The 27,899-nt window shown below is 41.8% G+C and overlaps 1 protein-coding gene across 1 annotated transcript in view; it reads left to right on the top strand.

The window, feature by feature from the left end:
- Nucleotides 1-12,076, top strand: part of zzef1 (zinc finger, ZZ-type with EF hand domain 1) — a 28,478-nt gene extending 16,402 nt beyond the window's left edge. Inside the window, exons 38-54 of the mRNA XM_071461213.1 lie at nucleotides 201-387; nucleotides 671-831; nucleotides 1,941-2,221; nucleotides 2,901-3,075; nucleotides 3,167-3,299; nucleotides 3,391-3,617; nucleotides 3,775-4,083; nucleotides 4,165-4,265; nucleotides 4,426-4,561; nucleotides 4,735-5,094; nucleotides 5,222-5,365; nucleotides 5,514-5,682; nucleotides 5,790-5,888; nucleotides 6,029-6,194; nucleotides 7,133-7,283; nucleotides 9,565-9,636; nucleotides 11,788-12,076. Coding sequence (XP_071317314.1) covers nucleotides 201-387; nucleotides 671-831; nucleotides 1,941-2,221; nucleotides 2,901-3,075; nucleotides 3,167-3,299; nucleotides 3,391-3,617; nucleotides 3,775-4,083; nucleotides 4,165-4,265; nucleotides 4,426-4,561; nucleotides 4,735-5,094; nucleotides 5,222-5,365; nucleotides 5,514-5,682; nucleotides 5,790-5,888; nucleotides 6,029-6,194; nucleotides 7,133-7,283; nucleotides 9,565-9,636; nucleotides 11,788-11,868 — 2,952 coding nt within the window. The 3' untranslated portion in view covers nucleotides 11,869-12,076. The remainder of the gene's footprint in view (nucleotides 1-200; nucleotides 388-670; nucleotides 832-1,940; nucleotides 2,222-2,900; nucleotides 3,076-3,166; nucleotides 3,300-3,390; nucleotides 3,618-3,774; nucleotides 4,084-4,164; nucleotides 4,266-4,425; nucleotides 4,562-4,734; nucleotides 5,095-5,221; nucleotides 5,366-5,513; nucleotides 5,683-5,789; nucleotides 5,889-6,028; nucleotides 6,195-7,132; nucleotides 7,284-9,564; nucleotides 9,637-11,787) is intronic.
- Nucleotides 12,077-27,899: the final 15,823 nt, after the last annotated feature.

Below are 27,899 nucleotides of genomic sequence, written 5' to 3'. Positions count from 1 at the left end.
ATGTTTAATGTGTGTTTGCTGCAGGGTTTGTATTTACTTCTTTTCAAAAATCAACAAAATATGTAATTTGCTCAAACTTTTTCATAAAACTGTACAAAGTCTATTATGTAGGTGATACAGTATATAGTATTTTAACAGTTGAAGAGCTCATACTGTTGTACTGTGAATTTATTGAACTGTCATTATCCTGTCACCACCAGAGAAAACCATCAGGTAAAGAGAAGAAGGTAAAGGAGGTGGGCTCTCCTCCCCCAGAGGTGTTGTCCCCTCCAAGTGTTGGAGGAGAAGAGAAAAGGAAGCTGGTTACTCAAGACACCCTGGATTCTCCAAGTCTCAGCCAGACAGCTTCTGTGTCCAGCGAGGACCCTCTCTCTCCTGTGGTCCGGCGTAAGTACTGAGATTACCTCCAACAATCTGATGTCTGGACAGATGGTTAAAATAAGATGGCCTTTATTAGTCACACAGTGGGAAATTCACAGTGCCACAGCAGCAAAGTGGCAGTGCAGAGAAAAGAAAGCTGCAAAGAAAGTGCAGTAACAGATATTTAAGAAAGATAAATAATAAGCATATAATGATATAGAAATTATATAATGGTATACAGTTATGACTGTCCCTTAGGTGACTGGATCAATCTTGTATGTTTTTTTTTTTTTTTTTTTATCACTCTCAGCTTCAGAATCTGGACCAGGGACAGTCAACTCCCCATCAGACGTTGTGAAGGAGACAGATGAGAGGCTGCCTCAGGTTCCCCTGCAGGAGCATGTGTTTTCAGAGTGCTCCAGAGAGAGGATCCTGGGGCTACTAGCCGCCATGCTGCCACCAGCCAGACCAGTATGTCAAACCAGTTTGTGGGTTTGAGACTCTATGTAGAGCGAGACATTTTAGGAAACACACTTATTTGCTTTTATGCTGGGAAAGAAGATAAATACCGCTGACATTTGAATGTTAAATATGAACCTGCAGCCAGCAGCCAGTTAGCTTAGCATAAGGAAAACACCTAGCCGGGGTCTGTTGCCACGTAACAAAATCTGCCTACCAGCACCTCTAAAGTTCACTATTTAACATGCTATAATGTCATCTGGCATTGCCATCCCTGCACACAAGGCAATCTCAGTCCAAATTGTTCTCATTTGTGGTTCCCTGATGGTGCAACGAGCTGCCAAGAGGAGGGGGCGTCCCTCTCTGTTTTCATCTCTTCGGAGAGCACCTCCTTTCCTAAAAACCTTAACATGTCTAACTAGCACTTTTTGATGCACTTCCTGAAACAGTCTCCTCGCACTTATTAAATAGATGTATTGCCTAATACTTACACAAAGGTTTCCCACTGCACTGTAGATTTACTACTGTCCTTCACTTGTAAGTTGCTTTGGATAAAAGCATCTGCCAAATGAATAAGTGTAACGTAAATGTAATTTGCGTAATCTGTACAAAAACCAAAGTGTGAAAACAACACATTGTGTTTTATGAGGTGGTTATGTGCCATGGTATTTCTTGGCTGGACACACTGACTTTCCTAGAGTCTTATCTTTGGGTTGCCAAGGGTCAACCAGCAGAAACTCCAGGAAGTCACTGCTCCTCTCCAAGAAATAGTCCTGCACTTAAATCCCCATAAAATCTATCTGGCTGCTGGCTGTTGTTTCATATTTATTGGACAAATATGAGAGAGGCATTGATTTTCTCATATAACTCTCAGCAAGACACCATATTTCCCAAATGCTGCTTTATTCTTTGACTTTAATGAACAATCTTTAACAAATACACCAAAATCAGAAACTTTGTCAATTTAAAACACAAAATTATTTTATAACCACAAAATTATTTTATAACACACCTGTGCCTGAAATGTTCACTATAAACAATACAATATACTATAAAACCAACGTAGACTTTTTAAAAATGTATCTGCAAATAACATTACATTGTCTTCCTTGTTTCCTCAGGGCAGCACCCTGTCTCTGCCCAGTCTGAACTCCATCCTGCCCCAGTTATTCAGGGCGGTCATTTCCAACGCTGGCTCTCTCAACGAGACCTACCACCTCACCCTGGGACTACTGGGTCAGCTGCTGCTCCGCATTCCTCCACTGGAGGCCGACACTGCCGTCACAGAAGCCCTGGCTGATAAATATGAGCTGCTGACACAAGGAGAGGCTGCCACTTCAGACACCGAGGGTTGGAGGACCACTCAGCTGCTTTTCAGCCTGGGGGCCGTCTGTTTAGACAGGTAAAACAAAGAAAACCTGATGATATCAGGGAATTATTATTTTTTTTTTGTATAGATCTATTTTCTTGATGGCACAGGTGCACCACGCTGTGAGGGCAGGTCGCTGTGAGGGCAGGTCTGCACTTGCTAGCCCCTACATGGATTTTAGCCAATCCAGAACAACTATCTGAGATATTTTCCAGTCTTGATTTAAAAAAAAAAAAAAAATTAAATGGAATTACTTACATGTTTATACCTGTTTTAGTTTTACAAAGTGGGTCCACATAGTTTCACTTTTATCATTATCAATATTGTTGAAACAACTATGTGGCTTTTACTTTGTACAATGACACAATAAAAGGCTGCATGTGCTCCTTCTTTGATATGTAATATGTATAATATTTAATATAACAAATGTTAAAGAGGGTTTCCTTTGTTTATCCAGTGATTGTTTCATATTCATCATTACATATTATCTCCATTAAGACCATTATTTAATAAATAATGTACTATAACTATGTAGATGTAGAAGTGGCACCAATCTGTCTTTATCACACAATTTAGACCTATTTTGCCAGAAAGGTATTTTTCTAGATGTTCATGCAGTTGTTTGTACTATTGATGACAAACAAGAAGAAACATTTGTCACCATCTGTTATTTTGAGGTGTGAAAGGTCTTTTCTCTTCCCCTCCTGTGCAGTCGTATCGGTCTGGATTGGGCATGCACAGTTGCAGATATTTTACACAGTCTGAATGCTTGTCCTGAGTGGAGTACAGTCATTGCTGCCTTCACTGATCACTGCATTCAGCAGCTGCCACAAACTCTCAAACGCACCAACCTCTTCACTCTGCTGGTGCTGGTGGGCTTCCCCGAGGTAGGTAGAATACACACTGCTGCACATGGCTGTGTACTGTTTCCTGTCTTTTTAAACCCAGTGGTGACTCCTGTGTGTGTGTGTCTGTCAGGTGCTGTGCGTGGGCACTCAGACGGTGTTTATCGACAACGCCAACGAACAGCACAACATGATCTTGCTCAAACACTTCACAGAAAAGAACCATGCTGCAGTGGTGGACGTTAAGACACGCAAGAGGAAGACAGGTTAGTGCAGCAGTAGCACTACAAACGACATTGCTAGTGTTCAGAAATAAACATGGTATTAACCCTGTGCGTGCTTTCCCTTCTCTCACAGTGAAGGACTACCAACTCATCCAGTCTCAGGATTCAACAGCAGTCAGCCTCCCAGGGCAGACAGAGGGCCAGGGATCCTCAAAGACGCTGCTCAGCCGCTACCTGAGCAACTTCACCTCTATCATCAGCCACCTGCTGCAGACCAGCCAGGACAATGGCTCTCCTGATGCAGTGGAGGCTTCCTGGGTTCTGTCATTGGCTCTTAAAGGCCTCTACAACACACTCAAGGTACCTGCCCCAACCTAGGAATCTGCATAGTTCATTCCCACTCCAAAATCTGACTCATTGATGGTGATATCTGGTACTGACATATGAACAACTGGTGTAGATAATATAAAATGATTCCAGAAGTAGTTTTCTCATCCCATGTTGTTTTCTTGTGTAGAAGCATGGGGTGGAGCAAGCTCAGGAGGCCATCCAGCAGTCAGGACTGACCCAGCTGCTGGTGAGGAAGTGCAGCAAGGGGACGGGCTTCAGTAAGCTGTGGTTGCTGCGAGATCTGGAGATCCTGTCCATCATGCTCTACTCCTCCAAGAGGGAGATCCACTCCATGGCCCAGGACCCTGAGCGAGACCAAAGAGAGCAGGAGAAGGAGCACGACTCGGACCACTCCAGCTGCTGCGCTGACGACACTGATGTCAACAGGCCCGACCCCCTAGAGGGTCTCGATGAGGAGACAAAGATTTGCTTCCAGGTGAGGAGGGATACATATCATAATACATGCAGCTAAATATGATATAAAAGTATAATAATCTGAAGTCTCTTTTCACCATAGATCACCCACGATGCCTTAAACGCCCCTCTGCCCATCCTGCGGGCCATGTATGAGTTGCAGATGAAGAGAACTGACTCTTTCTTCCTGGAGGTGCAGAAAAGGTTAGCATCAACTGCTATATAGAAAAATTCTTTCTAAAATCTAGAGAATTTCTTTTAGTACACTATATTTTCTTTATATATAATACAACCTTGGTAAAGGTTGTGTTATATATCAAAATATATATCAGTCAAAACCTGTTGTGTGCATCATGCCTTTCAGATTTGATGGAGAAGAGATAAAAACAGATGAGACGATCCGTACGCTGGCTCAGAAGTGGCAGCCCGCCAGGCGGCCTCGCTCTGAGGAGAGGAACACCAAGGCCGTGGACACTGATATGATTGTTGTGTCCTGCGTGGTGAGTTTTTCAAGATGACACTTTTGAATAACAAACATTATGAATAGCTCATGACATTACAAAGAGGTTTTCAGTCATTGCCTTACTGTCCTGCTGTGTGATACAGTGAGAGAAAGTTTGGAGAAAGTTTGTCAGTTTTCTTATATGGCCCCAACATTGCCGTCCTCCCACAGTCTAAACCCAGTCACTGTGAAAAGGCCACAGAGGAGCTCAACATAGTTGCCCAGAAGCTCATCACCAATTCAGAGAGCGACTTGCAGCTCAGCTACGCCAAACAAAGGCGCACCAAAAGCTCAGCTCTTTTGCACAAGGAACTGGATGTGCGCAGCAATCGGGCAGTTCGTCAGTATCTGGTGAAGGTCAACCAGGCCATTGCGACACTGTACGCCCGCCACGTGCTGGCCTCGCTGCTGGCTGACTGGCCTGCAGAGGCTGCGTTGAGCGAGGAGGCCCTGGAACTGAACGGTGCCTCACACATGGCCTACATCCTGGACATGTTAATGCAGCTGGAGGAGAGGCCGCTCTGGGAGAAGGTAGGCGAAAGAGAGGAGCATGTGGAGTTTGTGTTGTGTTCCCACTGGTAAATCCTGTTTGCAAAGGTGCACATTTATACATTAGAGGTGTGGATTAATGTGATTGGCATATTCTGTTAATGATCAGATTCTCCAGAGGGTGCTGAAAGGTTGCAGCCAGAGTATGCTGTGCAGTCTGTCTCTCACTGCTTGCCAGTTCATGGAGGAGCCAGGTATGGCCGTGCAGGTCAGAGAGTCCAAACACCCATATGACAACAACACCAACTTTGAGGTGGGTAAAATACATTTTTATCATCAGCAGCTATAACTGGAGTTGTTATTAATTTTAAAGTCCAAGTGTTATGTTTTTGTATTCTGACTCCTATTTCTTTCTTCAATTAGTCTGAAGACTTTGTTGCATCCATCCTTTCTCTTTGCAGGATAAGGTGCACATCCCAGGGGCTATCTACCTTTCAGTGAAGTTTGACTCCCGCTGCTACACAGAGGAAGGCTGTGATGAGCTCATGATGTCCAGCAGCAGTGATTTCCTTCAGGATGTCCACAATTTCAGTGGCTCTCCTCAGAAATGGTCTGACTTTGAGATTCCCGGTGAGGAAATTTTCAAAAAATCATTTATTTCTTTCTGCTCTGCACTGCATTTGAGATAGTTTAACTGTTATGTTTACTAATGTGTCTTCTGTCTGGGTTTCTCTCAGGTGATACCCTGTACTACAGATTTATGTCAGACATGAGCAACACGGAGTGGGGCTACAAGTTCACCGTCACAGGAGGCCACAGAGGACGATTCCAGACAGGTACTTTACATTGGAACAGATTTGTGCAAAGTTGCTTCAGTGACTCTGCAAACTAACAGTAAAATGTAGATTAACCTCAATATAAATCCTCATTTGGACCAGGTTGTCATCCTCTGCACGTTTTTCTTGTCATTAATCAGGGTTTGAGATACTGAAGCAAATGTTGGCTGATGACCAAGTACTAAGTCACCTGCCACTGGCCGACATATGGGAGTGGCAGGTGGGTGTGGCCTGTCGTCAGACTGGGAACCAGCGACTCAAAGCCATTCACTTGTTGCTGCGCCTCCTGCAGTGTCAATCCCAGACGTAAGCCCAGCCTCTTATACACTTCTATCTCTTTCCTTCTGGTTCTTTCTGATGCTTCTTGTACTTTTTCTGTCGTCAGTGAGATTCTTTTAAAACTACAGCCTCATGTCATCGTTGTCCAAAGTAAAATCCACAATCATTCTTTCTTGGCCATCAGGCCCATCCACATCAACCTATATAACACTAATTTGGCTAAGAGGACGCACTCCAGATTTTGACCTCAGAAGTGTGTTTTCCCTAGAGGTGCAGGATTGCACCTAAACACAGAGTTTGCATAAAAGCCTTCATAAATCCCTCATGTAGTTCCGTGGTCATGGTAGTCACCACGGAAATGAGGTAAAGGATGTGTTCAGGAATTTGCATATGTGCACGGTGAGGCTTTCGCTGTCTGGTCACAATGACAACATCACACAACAAAGAAGTTAGTGCTCACAGAGACAGCAAACACATCATCAAGGCTCAGGTCAAGGCATTACATCATCCTTCGACAGAACTTAAAGGTTTTGTGTTTTGCGTGTTGCTGTTTCACTTTGAGCTGATGTTTGACATTTTTTCTGGGCTCAGCTTAAATTTGAATTTGAGATTTGAACATACGAGCAGGACCTCCAGGACACATATGCTGAGAATGGACTTTTCAGTGACATACAAGTGGCCAGTGGTTAAACTTAAACAGTATTTTATATGTCTTAAAACATGTCTGTACAGAGAGGACTGTAAATGTGTGTAAATACTGTAAATGTGATTATCACACTTCGCAGTTCAGATAGATATCGTAGTGATCCATTAGCCATTCTTGATGACTGGTCAGATGTTACAAGATTGATGCATGGTGAATGAAGGCTTCATTTTTCACTTAGCTTTTTTCAGAATCTTACTGTTTATTGTCCTGTTCTGCTTGGGTCAATGTGCATCTAACTATTGATTTGTTTGCTGTGCAGAGCCTGTGAGCTGACGCTGCTGCGACCTCTGTGGCAGCTCTTTATGTCTATGGAAAACAGCCTGAGCCAGGATCCCACCGGTGTCACTGTGCTGCTGCCTCTGCACAGAGCCCTCACTGAACTCTTCTTCATCGCAGAGGCTCGTGCCATTGTGAGTGATGCACACACACACACAGACACTGGAGGTTTGGCTACATTTTAGGCATTTGTTTTTTTGTCTTGGTTGTTTTTGTTGTGATGACATGATGGCATTGTTGACTTCGGAGGTGAAATATAAAATGAATTCCACACGACTGAACCATTTTTTGTTTGCCCTCCTTTCACACAACCTGTCAAGGTTCTTTTTGTTTCTTTTGGTTTGTTAAAATATTTGAATGAAATAATGAGTAAAAATTACTCAAGATTTTATTCTTCACCTCTATCTTCCCCCCTGTTTCTGTCTATATCTGTCTCTCTGTGAGATGGGCATGTTTTTCTTCAACCCACCTGTTCTGTGCTGGGCTCAAGGCCAAAGCCCGGCCCTGCCATCTGCCAGACAGCACAGAGCCACACCGGCTCCCTGCAGACTGCTTGCGAGAGGAAGAGATGCTATCCATTTTGCGATGCGTATGGGCTCTCTCTCTCTCTCAGTTGTCTTGAATTATTAATTAAGAGAAGTCTCGAGGATTATGAGCATGTCGTCAGCCAGGAGTTTCCCATCTGTGGATGCAATTGAATCAGACAGTCCCAGAAAAGCACTATCTCTCCTGTTCTCTTCAGGCCTGGTCGGCGAGGCCTGAGGCTGTTCGTCTCGCAATAAAATTACATCAGCTGGCTTGTCATTCACGATGGATTCTGTGCTCCCATCTGCACCCACTGAATGTTGTGCCATGTCAGTGAGAGAATCAGATGCTCAGGTGGTGCAGCACATGTCAACAAACACCAGGGGGCAGTAGGAGTACTCAGCAGTGTGTGCTGCAGTGGTTAGTAGCTTCCAGCTCCTCAACCACAGTTTGAAATAGTCTGAGATGAAGGTCTTAGCAGAGATATGTGGATGATTTATTTTTTTATTTTTTTGTAATGTTTTCTCAAGGAAACACACAGTGGTTATTTCAAAGAACTCATTCACTTCTTCCATCTAAATGTTGCCATCATTCTCCAGATAGAACAATGAAATACAGTCAAATTGGTTTGAAAAAACCACGCACCTGCTACCTCTTGTGGCAGCTGTCACAGTGAGTGGTGGCTGGTGTTGCCCTAGGTTCAGGATGTGGTTTAAAGTATTGCGAGACATTTCAAAAAGTGGCTGTCAGCTGAACCCGAGTAAAGCCAGTGAATGTGATTTTAAGCTGGGTTTCACAGGCGGCTCTGCACCATTTACAGTGGATTTGACTAAAACTGGACATAGTGTCCCTATCCTGTCCCAGCACGTCTTTACATCTGCATTCACCCACAGGGGATGGTTTAATGAGGAAAGGCTGTTGTGAGGCTAATGTAGAGAGGAAAAGTCACTTTTTAAACCACAATGGGAAACCTTCATCAGCTGTCAGGATCACCGCTCTACCTACAACATGGTGCACCATCTGTCAACAACCCCCCCAGAAAGTAAGGATTTGTGTGGACTTAGGTTGGTCACCCTCATGTCATGTTGACATATGAGCTTAACTGCGCTGATGACATCCTGTATAGTCAGGTTCAACAGCTCTATGTTGACACTACTATAAAATCATGAGAGGCTAATGAGCATCTGGTCACATTGTAGATCCCTCTGTGGTCGTACGATGTCTGAGCCTAGAACCAGCTTATTTAAAAGGTTAAGAAGCCAGTGCTGTTCACATACCAGTGTCAGTTCTTGCTCTGTGTGCACATGGAGATCGCGGCCGCGTCCACTGAGATTCAGTGAACTCTCTACTCCAGGAAGTGAAAGTTATATTTAGGAATCAACGGTATGTCATGCACTACTGACTGTACAAATCGTACTAGGATGTTCCCCAGCATAAACATTTGGGGTGCTGCGAGATGGATGGCGGACCGGGGCTCTGGACTGTGTCTGCAGCTCTGTAAAAGCTCCATTTGGCCGGTCTCAGTCCATTTAGCCTCTATGTAGTCTTATCTGTGTTCCCCGAGTCCTTGTGCTTATGTAACCCAAGGTACATCTCTCCCATAGGGCTTCAGTGGAAGTGCTCCTCAGTTGTTTATAATGTTGAATTACTTTTCCAACATTCCACAGTTCAATTTGATGCTGAGATGGAGATGAAGAGTGGTGAGGGAACCAGGCCTCATTTATAACTGTATCCATCCCTTATGTAACCTCTTAGGCTAGGCTGTCTCGGGAAGCTCCCCCTATTCATGACAGTTGTCTGGCCTGTGAGGTTATCTATGTTTCTTTGCAAGCTGCATGCCGGACTGTTGCTGAAGAAGCATTCATTACCAACATTTGATGTGTTTCCCAGGCACAGGGCATCCTCCAGGAGTACCTATTAGCCATGACCACTGACGAGCAGCTCCTCAATCACACTGCAATGGTAAGACTTTTACCTCCTTTTTTGTCTCCACATAATTACCATTGATGCCTTTCTAAAGTCCTTCCTCCAGCTAGGCTTTCCCAGATCACCTTTGATGTGCTCAGTTGTTAATTGCTGCCTGACATGTATGTTAGCTCAAAGAAGTTGTCCGTTCACCCTGAAATGCTTTGATATTATGCAACTTTCTTTCTTAACCACGCAGTCCCGTTGATTGAATAGTCTTCAGTGGCTGTGAGTCAGCTCGCGGCTGGAGTCTCTTTTGCAAGTGAATCACCAAGCTGTTGACACCCAGCAGATCCCTCGACACCCCCCTCCCCTTGTTTTGAATATGTGTGGGCCGCACTCAGGACTAATGTATTTGGTAATTACAGTCCATTAGCATTTGTGGCAGTGCAAGCCAGAGCTCTGTACTGTGGACCCGGTCATACAGCAGAGGAGCCTGAAGGCAGTTAAGAGGAGCAGAGGAGGGGGGGGTGGTGAAAAAACGTTGTGGGTGGTTCTGTTGAGCAGTTACCTAACACCTGTCAGGCTGAAAACAAAACCATAGGTGACTTGGCAGTAGTTATAACTATTATGATAACAATCATGCACAGTCCAAGAGTAAATTTACTGAGGTTCAAAGGACGCAAAGAAAATGTTCCAAAGCCGTCAAAAGCAAAACCCTTCCCCTCACTGGAGACTTTGATCAGGTTGTTGTGAAGACTTTACCTCCTCCAGTGGTCTGTTATTCTTTTGATGAGTTTATTATACCACAACACAAGTTGAACAATGTTGAAAGGATCATGTTCACTCCATTACTCTCAGGCTTTTGTTTTTCCTGTGGTTCATTCAATGGAACATGAATAACAATGTAAGGTACCTGTGTTTTCGATACAGCATTTGTGCTGCCCGACCTTGAGCCCAAAACGAATAAGACACGCATGGATGTAACTAAAACAAAGACATTTTATTTAGCAGAAATTAGTTTTTACCACAAAAAATGGCAATTTCAACAAATAAGGCTGGCAGGTGGAACTAACGCCAGACCAACACAAGAAACACTAAATTAACTGAACAGAAAATGAAAACTCCATCAGAAGACAATGTGGTGCAAAGGAGGAGGGAGCCTCCTGACAACATGAAGACTCAGAACACACAACACAACACAACACACAAGCCCTGGAAGAGGCCCCGGGGCCATTACACCACTGAAGTATCTGAGCCTATTAACAGCTGAGTCAGCGGGTGCTGCTGGGTGTCAGCTGTGGAGCTCTTAGCATCAAGGAAATCACTGGGGGAAGTTTACCGTTTATGGAGTTGCAATTTTAAATTGGTGAAAAATTGAGACGGGTGTCGGTGCTGAGTTAACAGGTAGATCATGCATTTTCATTTTTACAATAAAAGCTCCACTAATCTATGTTTTTACATTAACAATAGATCAAATGACAGCATATATGAAAGGGGACACTTGCAGTGACAACCCTGTGATCACATGACTGCAGCTAGCCTCTTTCAGCTCATTGTTATTCTGCAGTGTTGCTGTTTTGGTTCAGTCTCACAGCTCTCATCAGCCTCGTCTCTAGTCACAACAGGCAGCTGTTTTCTGATAAACCCACTCAACATAATCTAGTCAAGTAATGACAGGCTAGCTGTTTGCTTTTAGCAACATAACATAACATCTAACATAAAGAAGGGTAATAATTAAAAAATTAGGATCTGGATCTTCATCTTGACCTGGTCAAACATTTTAGAATAGGACTAGCCAAAACCGTAAGAAGTCCTCTTCTGGAAAAACTATAACAAATTAAATGGTATTCTGGTGGTAGTCATATGATGTTTTGCACCAAATTACTGGACAGAGGGAAACTAGGACTCAATGACTGATATCACCATCCCGCAGCTAATGGTGAAGGTATGCAGTGAAGAAAACAAATGCACTGAAGGGCTGTAGAATCTGTTAAGCATTTGGTTATGAAATAAGGTGAAGTAAACCACACAGAAGTTGTTGCACCATTTAGTCACCACCACTCAACACACACAGCACAGATGAAAAAAGTTTCCCATGTGTCATCATCTCATAACTTCGCACTGCTTGGTTTTCTCTCCCCTGCACCTATTCATCTCTATTGCATTCACATACTGATGCACTTTTTTTAAATTGTTATTATGCAGGCTCTGAAGAACATCGCTGCCATCAGCCTGGCTATCAATTACCCCAATAAATCCACCAAGTTACTCAACATGTCCCCCTAAGAGACCTGCAGAGAGAAAGGAGGAGGGCAATCTGAAGGGGACACGTCCTGACTCAGCTAGTTCACTCTGAACAAGGAACAGAGGGGGTGAGGGAGAAAAACCTCTCTGATCACCCAGTGCTTACTGTCAACCAGGACACCCCCCCCCCCGCCCACACTGGTAACTCACTGTAGTACTGTGGACATGAGCTGAGAGGATGGGGAGGGGGGAAGGGGGGGTGGGGGGGGTGGGGGCTCAAAGAGCACTTTCCACACTTATTCACAATCCTTTTTGCCTTAGGTGAATCCAGTATATCAGCATGTGCATTCACTGGAACGGGAACAATTGTGGGGTCTATTTTTTGTTTTCTAAGTTTTTACTTGAAGATGCCGTGCTAAAGGACATGAAGTGTGCCAAATTCGTGACCTTCAAGGGGAAGTATATTCCTTTTTTTCTCTGCCTTTTTGTCCCCTCCTAAACAGCAGCCACTCTGGGTTACATAGTTGATCATGGTGAAAACAGGTCACCTTGGCGACTTGCATGTCTCAGTGGACATGTAGAGCATCCTAAAAATACTGTCCAGGACAGTGGAGTCTCATTAGTCACCACAGGGAGAAAGTACTGACCTACTAGCTCATTCCACTCCTTCCTTCCTTCCTTCCTTCCTTCCTTCTGTACTTTTTATCTATACTTCCTTTCATCCTTCTCACCTTCTTTCATCCTTCCTTTTCTTTTCTGACAACAGAAGTAGATGATGGTATTCTTTAGGAAAAGTAGGATCAGTACATCATCATAGATTTCCTGAACATATCTGATCTGAAGCCCAGCTTCCAAACTGATGACAGCTGAACGGGATAAAGATGATACTCACATAGCCATAGTCTTTGCAAAGGATGAGAATTAACAATACAGCTGAGGGACAACTGCGATGATATACTATTGCATTGCATTCCTTCACATTATTCTATTAATGTGTTGAAGTATTTTCACTCCATAATCAAAGACCCTTATGATGTCAAAGGATGATCATGGAAATTAATTACAACAAAAAAAGTCACCGGGAAATCCTGAATCTCTTAAAGGCCTACACAGTTTTATCCACAGATTTATTTATTTACTGTTGTTATTTTTATCTAATGTATAATTAAGTTTCAGCAGTTTATGAGGGTCCTGATGTTTCACAGCAGCAAAAACAAAGCTGAGTCATAAATCATAGTCAGTCACACTATCATGTCCCCCTCTATTGTGTATCATGATGAATGCAAGAATTACACAAATACCTAGAACAGAGCCAACGCTGCAGATTCCCACTAATACACAGACTCACCTCTGAGACTTCATTGACTGTCATTGTTAAGAATTGAAGCCGAGGTGACTGTAGAATAGACACGTAATACACTAGTGACACATCTAATATTTGGTAAGCTGAGAAGGTTGGACTCTTCAATACTGAATTACCTCATCTTTTATAATGACACAGATAATTGGTGTGATGCTTCCTTAGATGTTGAATGTGACAGTCAGTCACGTCACATTAACGCCACATTTTTTAAAGGTGAAATCCACCTGTAGCCACATCCACATCAGTCAAATGTTCTGTCATGTTAATGAAGGTGTCACGTTTTGTATGTTGATCATCAGTTTTGAAGAGAGTGAGTGGATGGGGTTTTTCTTTTCCAATCCTTACTGTATTAATTTCAGATGAAGAGATTCTTTTAGCTGTAGGAGGTCATGGTGGTTTTATACCAAAGAAACCAATCATTGTGAGGCATGAAACATCTCTGTAAGAGCTCCTTTTCTGTTTATCAAATATCAGACAGCTACCCTGTGAGAAGCTGGAACAGTGGAAACCTTTGGACATTGTTCTTTTTTTAATTTATTTATTTTATTGTTTTTTTTTACTTTTACTTTTGAACTGGTCCCCTCAAGGACCATAGGATAGCTCGGTGGTTTTGTTTACACAAACATCAGCTGCAGTGAGGAGAGAGGAAGAGATACATGGCCTCCACTTGGCTTCTACGACGCCTCGCCTATCTACGATGTGCCTATGGTTAAAAATGAAGCAATCATAATTTAACTCATGTTAGTGGAATAGTTATTAATTATATTTTAAAAGAGAAATATATTGTTTCATTTGAAGTTTTTGTAACTTTTTACTTTTAATGTTGGTTTCTTTTCGCAAGGATGCTTGATATTTGAGGCTGACTAATTTGAATGTACATATCTGTGAATATTAATTGCACAAAAGAAAGACTTTGATATCTACCCCTTACAAATATAAAGTTTAATGGGCACTAACAGATGGACACTTTGATTCTGATTTTGTATGCATGGCACATTGAAGGTTAAAAAAAAGAACTGCTTGGGTTGCAATGTGATTCATTTCTAATAAAAAATAGAAATTACTTAAATGTAACTTCGCCTCTCATTTTCTTTATGTGGTGGCTCAACAGAGAATTTCTGTGCTGCAACAAATAAGATATTGATCACTCAGTCAGCATTGACTACAGCCCACACACTCTCTCCCAGCAGATACTGTACTCAGGGATCCACTAGCATCAATAGTTCTGTTTCATGCTGCTTCCAGCATCGTACCTCTAAGAAAAAAAGCACAATTCTTACACTTTATTACAGACATCCCCAAATATTTGGCCAAATCGCTCCTCTCTGCAATCTTAAACTGAGTCCATACTTCTGCTTTTCTGTCCAAACAGAGCAGTGGTGTCCCTGCTGTTTATTCAGTCTCTCCTTGTGCACTGGGTTTTACCTCAAAGGCCCCCCAGCTTCTGCACTGCCTCCCTGCCTCCTCTGTCTCTCCCCTGCCTGTAATCTGGAGACTCAGGGACAGCGCTGATGATGGGAGTGATGATCACTGGGGCGATAATGACATCAAATGGAGGAAATATTCAATAAAGCTCCAGATGATTCAGTGCCCCTCTGCGCCACCAAAGCCCCCACACCAGAGTGAGTCAGCGCTGCTGCCCCCCTACCTTCCCTCCTCCTACTTCTCTTCCCTCCGCTCTGTCTCCTGCGTCTTTCAATTGTCCACCAGGATCCCAGTGCTGTCAGTTACCCGAAGTGAAAAGAACCAGCCATGAAGGTAGACAGAAAAGAAACGGTTCATAATAACTGTAATGCCATCACGATATGGGGATGCCTTGGCAAAGAGATTTGTGATTTGTGAACATCTTTTTATTGCTTTAGAGTCATACAGGTCTTGAATGTGTAAGCCTGTTCTAGCCAGGGTGAAATTCAGAGAAATGAATGAATCCTACTTGTTCCAGCAGCATATTAAATTGTTAAAATTTCTTCAAAATACCAACATTAAAAACTATGGCACCCCAAAGTGTCCAGAATTAAATAAATACTGCAAATATTTAAATTAATAACTAAATAAAATATTGGTTATATACATAATGATGTAAAATATGTAAATGAAGCAATTGTTTTTGAAATAAATGAAGAAATTATTCAAACACAGCTGATTATAAATTGTTATTTCATCTTATTTGTAACAGTTTTATATTTATTTCCTGCTTTTTTTTTGTTTGTTTTGTTTTTCATGTTTCATTGTGGCCAGAGGCTTTATGTTTTCTTGTTGTCCATCTGTCTGTCCCATTTGTGAACGTGATATCTCAGTTACACCTTCAAATTTAGCGCAAACATCCAGTTGGACTCAAGGATGAACTGATTAGATTTTGGAGGTCAAAGGTCACTGTGACCTCATAACACACATTTTTGGCCATAGCTCAAGAATTTACATGCTAATTATGACACAAATTAACACAACTGCCTAAATAGGATAAAATTATTAAGATGATAAAGTGATGACATTTTATATCCAAAAGGTCAAAGGTTAACTTCACTGTGACATCATAACGTTCTGCAAAAACATTTTTTTCTGTCCCTTATTCAATGCTGTAACTGATTGACTGACTGGTTGGTGGAGGCATTCAACCGCGAGGTGGAAATTCTAGTTCCCAATGACACTTTTATTTCATATCACATTTTAGTTCATGTTTCATGAATGTGGTGCTGTTACCTCCCCCTCACCTTTCAGCCAGTCCCACCACATGCTTCTGAAACTAGCAAGCTCAAGAACTGCTACCAGAATTAGCCAGTTAGCTCCTGTTAGCTGGAGCAATAACAATGCTAAAATTATTCTGAATCAGCCAACTGGAGACTGCTACATGTAAACAAACACAATACATGGACACAGGACCTGATTTTTTTTTTTAAAAGGTAAAAAAAAAAGTCTATAATAGAAGTAAATAATGCCATAAATTAATGTTTCATATTTTACAGAGTTTATTCATATGATTATCATCCATTATCATTACTAATTTGATATTGAACACTTTAGGAGGATAAAATATTTCAAATAGGGTCTAAAACACGACTAGCTATGTTTAGGAAACTCAATATAATAAAGACATAAAGACATCTGAAGAACTTGCCTCATTCCCTCATTTCCTTCATTCTTATGTGAGGACATTTGTTGACTTTCTTGACTCAGCTGTTTAACTCATGTGGACCCAATATGCTTGCATGAAACAGATGCAGTGTTTTCTTACCTTACCTATTAATAAAAATACCATGCATAATTTGTTTGCATCTTTTAAATGTTGGAGGGAATTTTGGAGAAATCTGTGCAAACTTTACCTTCTTATTTTTGTCTTGTTAAGTGTTATTTTGGATTGTTGGATTGGTGTTAATAGAAAAACTGAATCCATTATAAAAGTTTCTCCAGTCCAGGTTATATTTTATTCATTAGGTGTGATACCTCCAGAAATAATGGATTAAAAAAGGACAAATATGTAAATAGGTATAGACAAATGGAAAGAACTGAACTACTGCAACAAATTAAAATCACTTATAAAATCCAAGGCCATAATGACTGTTTGAAAAGAAGATGGCCCCACTTCACATAAACTAAGGTTCATTTTACAGCTTGTTTCGTGAGCCCATATGCACTAAACACGACAGCAGCATTATGCCTCAGAACTCATTTGCTTTTCATGATCATCGCCCTCAGCTGTTTACACTTATGAATCACAAACCACCACTAATGTTTTCCAAAATGTTGCCTTCAGCAGTGACACAGCACCCTCCTACATCCCCACATTTATATGCTGCCCCCCTTTGTCTCACATCATTTTCCTGTTAGATCATCCAGATAAATTAGGCAACTACAGTACGACTCCCATCATCAAGGTCGGCAGAGGGACAAGTTGCCCATTTGAATCATTTGCATCTCTTCTCTCCTGCTGTGGATCGTCCCTCTTCTATCTCTTCCCTCTGTCCAGCGATCTCATCGCTCGTGTCAGACGTTTTCAGAGGCACACGATCAGTGGCTTCTCACGTGTGGTCAGTTGTTTTGTGTGTGTTTGTGTGTGTGTATGTGCGTGCGTGTGTCTTTTTCTCTGTTATCTGAGTAGGGTTCTAGCTTTGTGCCACATGTCCTCTCTGGTCATTTCTCAACCTCTCCTTGTCGATCCCTCATGCACCTTTGACTCCATCTGAACCCGCAACCCCGCTGATGAAACTGCTGCCACGCTGGAGGAAACTCCACCTCCACCTTGTCATAATGAGACCTACTTCCTCTCACCCTCCTGGGAGAGGGGGGTCACCTCTCACGAGGCTCGGGGATAATTGGGTAGTTTAAGCAATCCAGTGAGAATAAGACGCACCAAAAGACTACACCCATATTTAGCAGCTCTGCACATGCTATTGTCTGATTGCACTGGGAGAGAGAAGCGTGCTGTTTTTGATCTCATTTCTTGCCTGTCTCCTATCTGGGTTAGAGGTGGGCTGTTATTGGAACAGCCACCTGTGGCACCAGGAGAAGGTGGACTATAATGGATAGCTGGGGCTTCCGACATGACAGCAGCGGTGCCAAGCCTGTTAACTAATCTGGATCATTAGGAGGAGAGCCGTGTATGACTAAAAGGAGATAGTGGCTGTAATGTGATGGGGATGAGAGGAGATGGACTGCCCTGCTGCGCCTGGAGTGTGTGTCAAATGGAAGCCCGTATGTTTACTCCTGACCCAGGCAAGCAACTGGTCACTAACAGCCAAATTAGCTTGAGGACAGGCTGACCGACTGACTCTGGGTCAGGCCAGTGTGTAAGAGGCAGAGAGAGAGAGATTTTAGATGGTTGCCTACTCTACCAAACCCTAAATATGATGAATTATTTTTAAACAAATCGTAGCTACTCAAGTTCGAACGGCACCAAAACAGAGTTTAGTTGCTTCGTATTTACCCATTCAGTCTTGTAAGTCAGCTCAGTTTTCAGTTAGAAACACATCACTGACAATTTATGACAAATGGCTACAGAGTGAAATCAGCTGAAAAGATTTATCTTCATCTATGAACATAAATCTTAGTTAAAGCAAACAGCTGTGACCGCATCACATAGGGAGGATGTCTTGGTGATAGAGGGAGCTGCGACAGCAAACAACACTGACCTGAGCATTTCAGCACAAAAACAGTGAAGAGTCTCAGGTCATAGTAGCTGCATTAATATGATTGGCTGTTACAAGTCAGCTGATTGCCTCACATCTGTGCATGAGCCAGTGATGTTGAAGTATGAAGGAAACAGCTGAGTGCCTTCAGTGCTCTGTCTGAACTCTATCGCATCACTGTTCAAATGTTAGAGTTATTACGTCGTTGTTTATGTGGCTTCTAATAAGCTTTTAACCAGGAAGTATGCATGTGTTAAAACTGAGCTCACAATGGTGGTCTACTGAGAGGAACTCCACTGCTAAAAGCTATTGATTTGTTCACTGAGTTCAGTTTGAAGATCCAGTGTTCAAGATTTGTTCGTACATGTACTGAACAACACCAGAACTAAAGATAAAGTCATGTCCATATGCTCTCCAAACTCAGAGGTGTAGCAACAAGTGGTGACTGTGGACAGAAGAACCAAGGAACAGTATCCTCACAAAGTCGACCATGTGTAGACCAGGAGTCGTCTGGATATGCTGGTTCTGTCTTTTGGGAAAGGATATCACAGGTAAACATGACGAGGCCTTTCATGAATTACGCAAGTGTCCTCGAATCCTCTTGGCATTTTGTCTCCGGAGGAGGAATGTGATTGCTTCTGCAGAGCAGCTGGTGTGAGTGAAAAGTTCAAACATGTACACACACACACACGCACACACACACACACACAGGCTGTGATTTCATGTCTTAAAATGTGGGCTGCTGCAGCTTCATGGTTGTCTGTTTATGTCCCAACAACCTTGTATTCGTCCTGTCTCTAAAAAATAAAACTAAGGTCTAATTTTGACTTCCTCTTCGTTCACTAATGGAGACAAGGTGACAAGATTGTCTTAAAGTTTGACATTTTGTGAGAAACATTTATTTGGTTGAGATAGTTAGCTTAGCCTGGCACAAAGACTGGAAACAGGGGGAGCTAATTAGCCTGACTTAAAAAAATCCACCTAGCGCCTTTAAAGCTCATTTTTTTACACATTACATCTCAGTTGTTTACTCTGCACCTGGCCTATGAATATATTAAAAGAACTTCTTTTAATACAACAATGGCCCTGACGAGAAATAGTTCAGCATAAAAGTTGTAATTCTAACACTTTGTTTTTTGTACAGATTAAACAAATAAGATATAAAATGTTGATTAGTTAGTTTTAGATTTGCTGGTGGGCAGATTTCCTTCAGACAGAGCCAGGCTAGCTGTTTCCAGTCTTCGTGCTAAACTTAGCTAATTGTTTTCCTTGCTGAAGCTTTCTATATTTATAACCATTTAAAGGGAGGAGAGTGGTATTGATTCTCTCATCTAACTCTCAGCACAACAGCGAGTTAGTCTGTTTCACAAAATGTCAGACTATTCTTTTATGCTTGTGGCAGATCAAGACTGTCCTCCTGTAAAGCACAACCCCACAGGACGTCTGTGCAAGCAGCTTATTACGAGCCATAGCTACGTCTTATTGTAAGGTGTGTTTACTACTGTCACCATGGTGATGAAGATCCTCTAATATTAAGGTAGTGCTTATTTTAACCCGATGTTTTCCTAAACCTAACCTAATCCATAGGTTTACCACTATGTTTATTATTGTTACCATGACGATGATGCTCCTGTACACTGCTATGGGTCATATGCAAAGAAAGAAGAAGAGAAGAAGAAATGGCCGCTATGGTAGTTTTTTTTTTTTTCTTTTTTTTTCTTACCTTGTCAGCGCAGCCAAATATTATTTAACCAGCATCAAACTCCTACAGTTTGTTGATTCTTTCTCCAGCTACAGGATAAACACGGCTCCAGAAGAAGAAATCAGTGACTCTTAAACCTCAAGTGGCCAACACTGGCTTCCTCTTTTCTGGTGGAAAACACCTCAAGGCTTGTAACAGAGGTAGCAAGGATCAAGTGAGAACTCTTCACTTATCCCTTCACTGCTCATCTGTAACACAGGAGGGCCGCTTGTTATGATGCCATTTCTTGTAGGAGGCTGTCAGGTGCGGAGAGATAGCTGAAAGCTGGCAGAGAATCATAAACCCTCCATTAGGCCCCGTCGTGTGTCTCCACACTGCAGAAGCGGCTGCCCACACCAGGTGAACCCACCATCCTGTACACCTGAAGGACAGTAGTTTTTCTGCCTCACCTCTCTCTCTCTACTCCTTTGTTTTTTGTTTTTTTTGTCATGCCACCCTCTCTCTTTTCTCTGTTTTTGTCGTCCTCTCTTCTTTTCATCCAGCTCCTCTCTAGCAAACAAGTTTAACATACATACATTTTAAACATGTGAAAACATTCAACTCATTGATCCTGTAGTGTTAAATACATAGCCTACTACACTGGTGATCGATATATGTGAAAGAACAGGGATAGCATTGAAGTATTTTGAAGTACTTATACTTTATACTTCTACTCCATTACATCTCAGAGGGAAATATAGTATGTTTTACTCCACTCCATTTGTACTGTATCTGGCAAGTAGTTACAAATTGCTTTGCATATATTGCAAATTATTTTTCATACAAAATACAGATGATACATTGTCATGTGGAAAAAAAGACTGTCTTTGAAGTCCATTTTAGACTAGAATTTAGTCATTTTAATTTTCTTATTAAAGGTGAAATGTGTTTTAGGATCATTTTTACCATTTCAGTACAAATCAACTTGTTTCAAGAATTCTCTAAATCAAGCTTTTAAGACACAAATACTCACTAAAATATAACTGTAATAATATAATAGAAATATTCTCTCTGAAGTGCAAAACAAGGTTTTTATACAGAGGCGTAATTCATTCACTTGACAAAAAAAAAAAATCCTGCTCTGTTCTTCTGAATTAACAAGATTATCTCAGAATTTTGACATAATAATCCTTAATTCAGAAAAACAGAGCAGAATGTTTTGTTGTTTTTTTTCCTCGAATGCATCATGCTTCTGTATTTTTAGGACTCAGTTATGGACAGAATTGTCTTCGGTCAGAAGTGATCAAGGTTTTTTGCAGGTTAATACTTATTAAAGTAGTTAAAATCAGCTCTGTCTCGACCAAGCAGTAACCACCGGGGCTAAAAAATGAAGCTAACAAGGAAGTGCTAAAAACTGCAGTTCTTTGAATGGCCACTTGAGGCCAGCTGCAAAAGCGAGTCAATCCCCATAGACTCCCATGCTAAAATGTCAAACTTTACGGCAGAAATGAACATGTTTACAGCCTGGTACAAAAAAACTGTTTTGGTCTAATTTCCCCCTTCATGACAACTGTACGGGGGGTACATTTTTATATATCTCATCCATAAAAATTTTTATCAAGGCTTAAAGTTCTGCATAATTGAGGCTGTGGCCTCAGGTGACAGGTGTGTTGATTGTATGTTTGCCTCAAACTGACATGCACCTAAGTCTCAGCTCCACACACGCCCCGCCTCTTTGCACATTTTGGATTAGCCAGGAGTTATGTGGGGTGAGGCACTGCTAAGATGCAATAGTGGTGGAGCCAACTCTGAGCTTCAAAACCGCTCTTCAGAAACCTATGGGTGACGTCACAGAGGCTACATCCAGCTTTATATACATTTCATTATATATATATATATATATTTATATATGGTCTCAACAAGCTACAACAAAAATGCATATAATCCCATGATAGATGTGAGGCTATGAAAATGGTCATTTGACACAAGTACTTCAAGTACTTTGATACTTGCATTTTGCTGATAATAATTGTGTACTTTTACTAAAGTAGTACTTTGAATGTAGAATGGAACATTTTGACAATGTAGTATAAAAACTTACTTAAGTAAGGGATCTGCATACTCCCTCCACCACTGCATATATAACAACATTATGGCATATGCACACAGAAGCTGCTCACATGCACACTGTGTACTTTCACGAATCCAAAACAGATGCTTTTGGGTAAATGTTCTGTTAGAGATCTGCTTCCTGCTGTGAGAAATCTTGTTCAGCTGAACCCAGGGGATTGACAGGATACAACTTATCCCACAAACCCACAGACTGGGGTTTATTAAGGTGATAGATAAGATAGAGAGACAGGGAGAGGAAGGGCTGGTGGGTAAAAGGGGAACAGAGAGGACATTATGCAGCAGAGAATCCTAGCCTTAGTTCTATATGGTTGTAGCTGTTACACCACTGGGATTTAAACCCACACACATGCACACATACATAAAACACTGCAACATTTTAATACACTCATTCTCTGGGACATAGAAGCACGTTATGGTGGTGGGAGCAACAGCAATCGAATGTATGATCCAAGCCACGTGACAACAAGAACCTTTGTTTTATTGCAGTGTTGTTTTCGTGCAAAGCTTTAATCTAATTAAATGAATGAGCTGTGCACATCATCAGTGACCTTGTCTTGGTCTCTTCAGTGTGTGCTATACAGAAAAAACTACAGCAAACGTGCACAAGTCGGAGCCCATGTCAAGATGAGAAGTGTGCCACTCACTGAATGCATCGACTTATTTTAGCTCAGGTGCCCTTGGTTTAAATAGAAAGGTCAGACACGTGTGCAGGTACATGCACATGTACAGTTCTCTGTAATCTTTACACATATCCAGTTCATATGTATATCTGCTCTGCATTAAATATGAACCTATGAAACCTGGCAAAATGTAACAGTGTACTGCAACTTGTGCCTCACTTGTTCCACATCCACTTGCCCCGGATTCAGGTCACACTTTGATGCACAGCAATGTGCTGCAGTGGTCTACTTGTAACTCTATCATTAACTCGTAGCCCCGCTGCACAATGTGATGTTCTGAAGTGTTCACTGTACTAGAACTCATTCAGGTTGAATGTCAACGGTCCAGTGGAGTCGTGGCCATGAAAGATGATATTTTAATTCCCTCATTTTTATAGAGCTCTCTTGGCTTGGTATCCTTTCTTACCAAATGACCTTGACAGACAAAGACACCTCAGCATAAATGAGCAGGAGCTGGTTAATAGTTAATGACATCTCTATCATTACTTGAACTTGGGGCTGCAGAGCCTCTGTCAATGGGTTTGTGTGCTAGGTTATGTGCATCCAAAAAAAGATCTGTTTTTTTGCTAGGAAGGAAACCTTTTTGTTTACAGATGACCAAAGGAAAAGGTCTTAAATAATTGTTAGAGTAATGGCTGAAAATTATCGGAAATTTCAATGTCAGCAGGAATGACTCTGGAAAACAGATCATTAAAAAACTGAAAGGAAAAATAAGCCTGGATGATCGTGTCTTTGGGATTTCCCTTTTCCAAATTGTCACCTTTTGCTGCAGAGAGAGCAATGAAGGCACAGAGAGAGAGGCAGTAATGGAGTAATTGTACTTGCACTGTAGCGAGCAGCTTTCTGGCTATCTGTCAGAAGCAGCTGGTTTGTCACTGCATTTAAGAGTCGGGTGTCTCAGCCACCTGTGTGAGAGCCTGCACATAAACCAAAAAAATTTTCCATTACACACTCTGTAATGGAGTCCAGGAATAAGAAGTGCAGATGGGGAACTTCCTTTCAACACGTCTTTATAGTGAACTTCCTTTTAAAACCTCTGAACATCTTTCAAGTTATCCGTTCCCACTAGACGTCCTGTATCACTATCACATCAAATGGGCTTCAGCCTGTTTTTCAGTGGGCACTAATGTGGAGAATTTATGCCTGATTGCAGAGGTGGCCTTGTGCCAAGAAAGCTGTTTCTAAGACAATTTTACATCAGTAGCTTTGCTTCCTCTGAGGACTTATCATATAATGAAAGCACTGCACTTGTTCATTACCATCTAAATTAGAGTCTGATAACTCTTAAGACGAATTAGAGCCTAATATGTCTCTATACTTTTTTGTTTAACACTGTTCTAATCTGACCCTCATCCTTTCTGGAAATAAGAGAGTAGCAGAGGACGGGTTCTATGAGTTTGCATAATAGGAACAAATTGAATATGCATTTCTGGAAGTGTGTCAGAATTTGGCTGAAAGGCCAAATCCAAACACTGTCACCCACAGGTGTCATTAATGTCTTCCACAAAGACAATTACCCTGTGGATACACTTTAGGAGCTATAACACTGCTTACATTCGCTTCATAACTCTTTTTTTTTATTGTAAATAATTATTCTAAGTGATTTTTAACCTTCTTAGGTAACAGCCATAATGCACACTCTAACAGTGGGTGTGACACAGAAACCAGCCTCATTCTCTATTATCTCAGCCTCGTTTGCATCCAGTGTCCATCCCTGCTTGCCATCGTTTGTTAAGCAAATATTGCTCATGCCTCAGGTTGACCAGCCTTTCGCCTCATGTCCTACAGGCTGCTGTCTGCCACAGGGCCACATCAGTAAACTGGTACATTCTTGTTTCCTGTTGATGGCATTAAAATCAATGGGAAATCATTTCAATTTCAAAAATATGGGGGAAGTGTTTTCCAGTAGTGTTGTACTTTCATAAAGTTGCAATGTTAATAAGAATAATCAAAATTGATGCAGCAGGGGCAAAGATATCTTAACAAACTTGACCCATAGAAACTAAAATGTTCACAATTTGGACGAAGCTCCAAAAACACATGATTGTACAAATTCCATTATACCAGATTTTTCATTAGACTCTCCCGCCTGGTATAAGCCTGTGGGCCTTCCTCCGCACAGAGAACCCATCAAGTTTGTACTCGTGTACCTGGGAACTCTAACTTTGCAAGTTCAGCTTGGGAGTCAAAACTCCAGAGGATGTGCAGATACCTTATGTTCGGTTTGCAATTGGGACAGCAGCTAACTTACTGACATCACCAGCTCAGGAGGCCTCTAGTGATTACGCTTCAATGCAGCTCCTGTAACAAAATAATCTCTTCTTTTCAGACAAGAATAAAAAAGATAAATTAGCCTTTTCTGCATTTTCAGCCACAAAATTGTCCAATAAAAAACATGGCCATTCGCCTTAACCTCAGACAAACCATCTGACAGCAACAGATTTCAACACTGAGACCAAAGTGTATCTTTGAAAAGCAGCTACCAAGATAACTGGATCTCACGTCCCTTAAAACTTGAAATAAGCTGTATTGTTTTAAATAGGCCATACATTAAGAATCAAAACGGTTACTAAACTTAACTTAGTGACACAAAAACAGGTTTGGGATGGAAATTATAGCAAATTCTGCCTCAAATTCTCCACTTTTGTTGCTGCTTGATGTTCAATGCACAGTGCATGTTGTCTACCCCAGGCTGACACCAGTCAGCTCCCAGTGTATCCTGGATAAAACAGGTAGAGCAAGAACACCTGTGGTCATTTGACTAGATGCAGATTTTGAATTTTAACAGTACTCGGACTGTGAGTGATGTGCAGGCAAGAATTCAGATTGAGAAAGACATTGTGTATTTCAAACTCCACACTCCCAGTTTGTAACGCAGACTTTTTGCGGGCAGGGAGATTTTCTTAGACATGACAAAGCGAAGCTGCAGAAGATATTTTGCAGACAGAGCAGAGCTCCCTGTGAAGAGCAAACTTACTTTTCTGTATAAAAACAGTGGGGTGCCCCTTTAGATGATGGTCCTCCTCAAATCAACAGAGAACTTCTGCCAGACTGTTTCGCCTGACAGCGCAGGTTTTCCCGTTTTACCTAAAACAATACAGTGGATAACTCACCGCATTCAAGAACTTTAAAAAGTTTGTTTTGCATTTGAAACAGGTTAAATACTTTTCCCTGGTTTGGCAGATTTTTGTAGCGTAGGTTGTGTCTCAGACAACACAAGGATCTCTATGCTGTCATCTGACCGCTCTCACTCTTATGTGAGTTTTGCTGTACTTGCCGCCCCGTCCTGTGTCGTGCTGTACTGCTGCACTTTACTGTACTGAGCCGGGCTTTGCATCTAGGCCATGTAGGCACGCTGCTTTCTGCCGCATGTTTCTGAAACTGAGCTCTGTGCCGGGAAGAGAGCAGTATATTCAGGGCAGTGTTTTATTTAAAGACTGTAACGTGGGCAGCAGCAATTCTCAGGGGCTCGGATGCTTCACAGCACAGCTCTCATAGAGGTGATCAGACCTCCTACTAACTTTTAACACCTCAGCCCTTTTCTCCCTCAACTTCGCATCTGGTGCAATCTGGAGCTGGACAGCAGCTTTCTCCAGAGTGCGTGATGGTTTCTTTGAAGCATAATGAGTGATGACAAAGGGAAGAGAAAGAGAGGAAGACACGTGGACATCTGTTTTGCATACAAGTCCATTTGTCACATGCATTTGTGTGTGCAAGGTCAATGGTTTTGTATGTACTCTAAACACATGGGTGGACAAGTGTGCATTATGTCATGTGCACAGTGACTGTTTGCTGTTGTGCTTGTGAAAACATGACAGGTTAATTAATCATGCATGTGTAGGCTTCTTTCTGTAAGTGTAATCCTTTATGGGGAAAACACTTGTGTCAGTCACCAAACTCTTTGTTTCAGTGGGTGACAAAACAACAATAACAACAGCTATGACGTTATCAGCATTAGCACACTAGCTGTAACAACACAAAGGATAAACAGCCATGGAATCTTACCAGGGAAGATCGTTATATAATGGCAAGTGGTTGCATCTTTAAAAATAGTGTGTGTGTGGCCAAACAAGCTCATCACAAGTCACACAGCTTCCAGAAGACCCATGACTGAAGACTGGCACCAGTAGATGAACTTAGATGCAGACACAAGATGTAACTCAGTGTTACAGGACTGCTAAGAGGTCTGGAAAAGTTCATGCATCAGGCCTAGAGCCCCTGAAAATCCTTAAAGTGTCCATGTGGCGTGTAGTTCCACATACTGTCCCAAGAAAAAGCATGTGAACTCTGTCGACCTGGTTTTCTGTATTATTTCATCATAAAATCTCTCAAGTATAGGCAAACACAATGTACAAATTACACACAAATATCTAAAATCTTCCATGTCTTTATTGAGCACACATTAAAGATTCCCACTGCTGGTGAAAAAAGTAAGTGAACTCTTGGATTTAATAACTGGTCAAACCTCCTTTGGCAGCAATAACCTCAAACAAGCTCCTCTGGTAGCTGCAGCTCAGACCTGAATGATGTGAGAGAGGTTTAACTGTTATTTTCCTTTGGTATACGCCAGACATGGACTTTTAAATGCAATGAGCAGTTTGTGCACTTAGTGTTGCACAACTTTCAGGCCATGAGATTGCAAGGCACACTAACATGATATGTGTCAAGTGGAAATAAAACAATGTTGATCTCTCCCGAAATATTAAGCTGCAGGTTACATAAAGCTGATAATATCAATACGTGTTCTTACTTATCTTAACAGGCACTAAAAGTTGTGTAATTTAATTAACCGCAGCAGCCAAAGTCTCCAAAGTCCACAGGCAGCAGGAATCAGGAGTAATATCCACAGGCCAACAGGCTCTGAGTCTGCTGCCTGACTCTGGCATACGAGCAACATTCAGCACAGTACAGGCTGCAGGTTGACATGTATGGAAAGTGTTGATGGCAGCAGGCATGTACGAGAGTGTTTGTAACACTGTTAAAGGTTGTATACGCTTCTAATTATACAGCTGACAGTTAGTTTGGTAAGATGTTAGAGCTGAGCAGGGAGGAGAAGGTGAGAGGTTCTGTCGTGTCGGACTTTGGAAAGCCTA

This window comes from Trachinotus anak, unplaced genomic scaffold (genome assembly GCF_046630095.1).
Source record: "Trachinotus anak isolate AG129_WGS33_773 ecotype Australia unplaced genomic scaffold, CSIRO_AGI_Tana_v1 ptg000024l, whole genome shotgun sequence".
In the NCBI taxonomy this organism is placed as follows: domain Eukaryota; kingdom Metazoa; phylum Chordata; class Actinopteri; order Carangiformes; family Carangidae; genus Trachinotus; species Trachinotus anak.
Note: the sequence above shows the minus strand (reverse complement) of the source record. Positions and strands in the feature narration are given on the sequence as shown.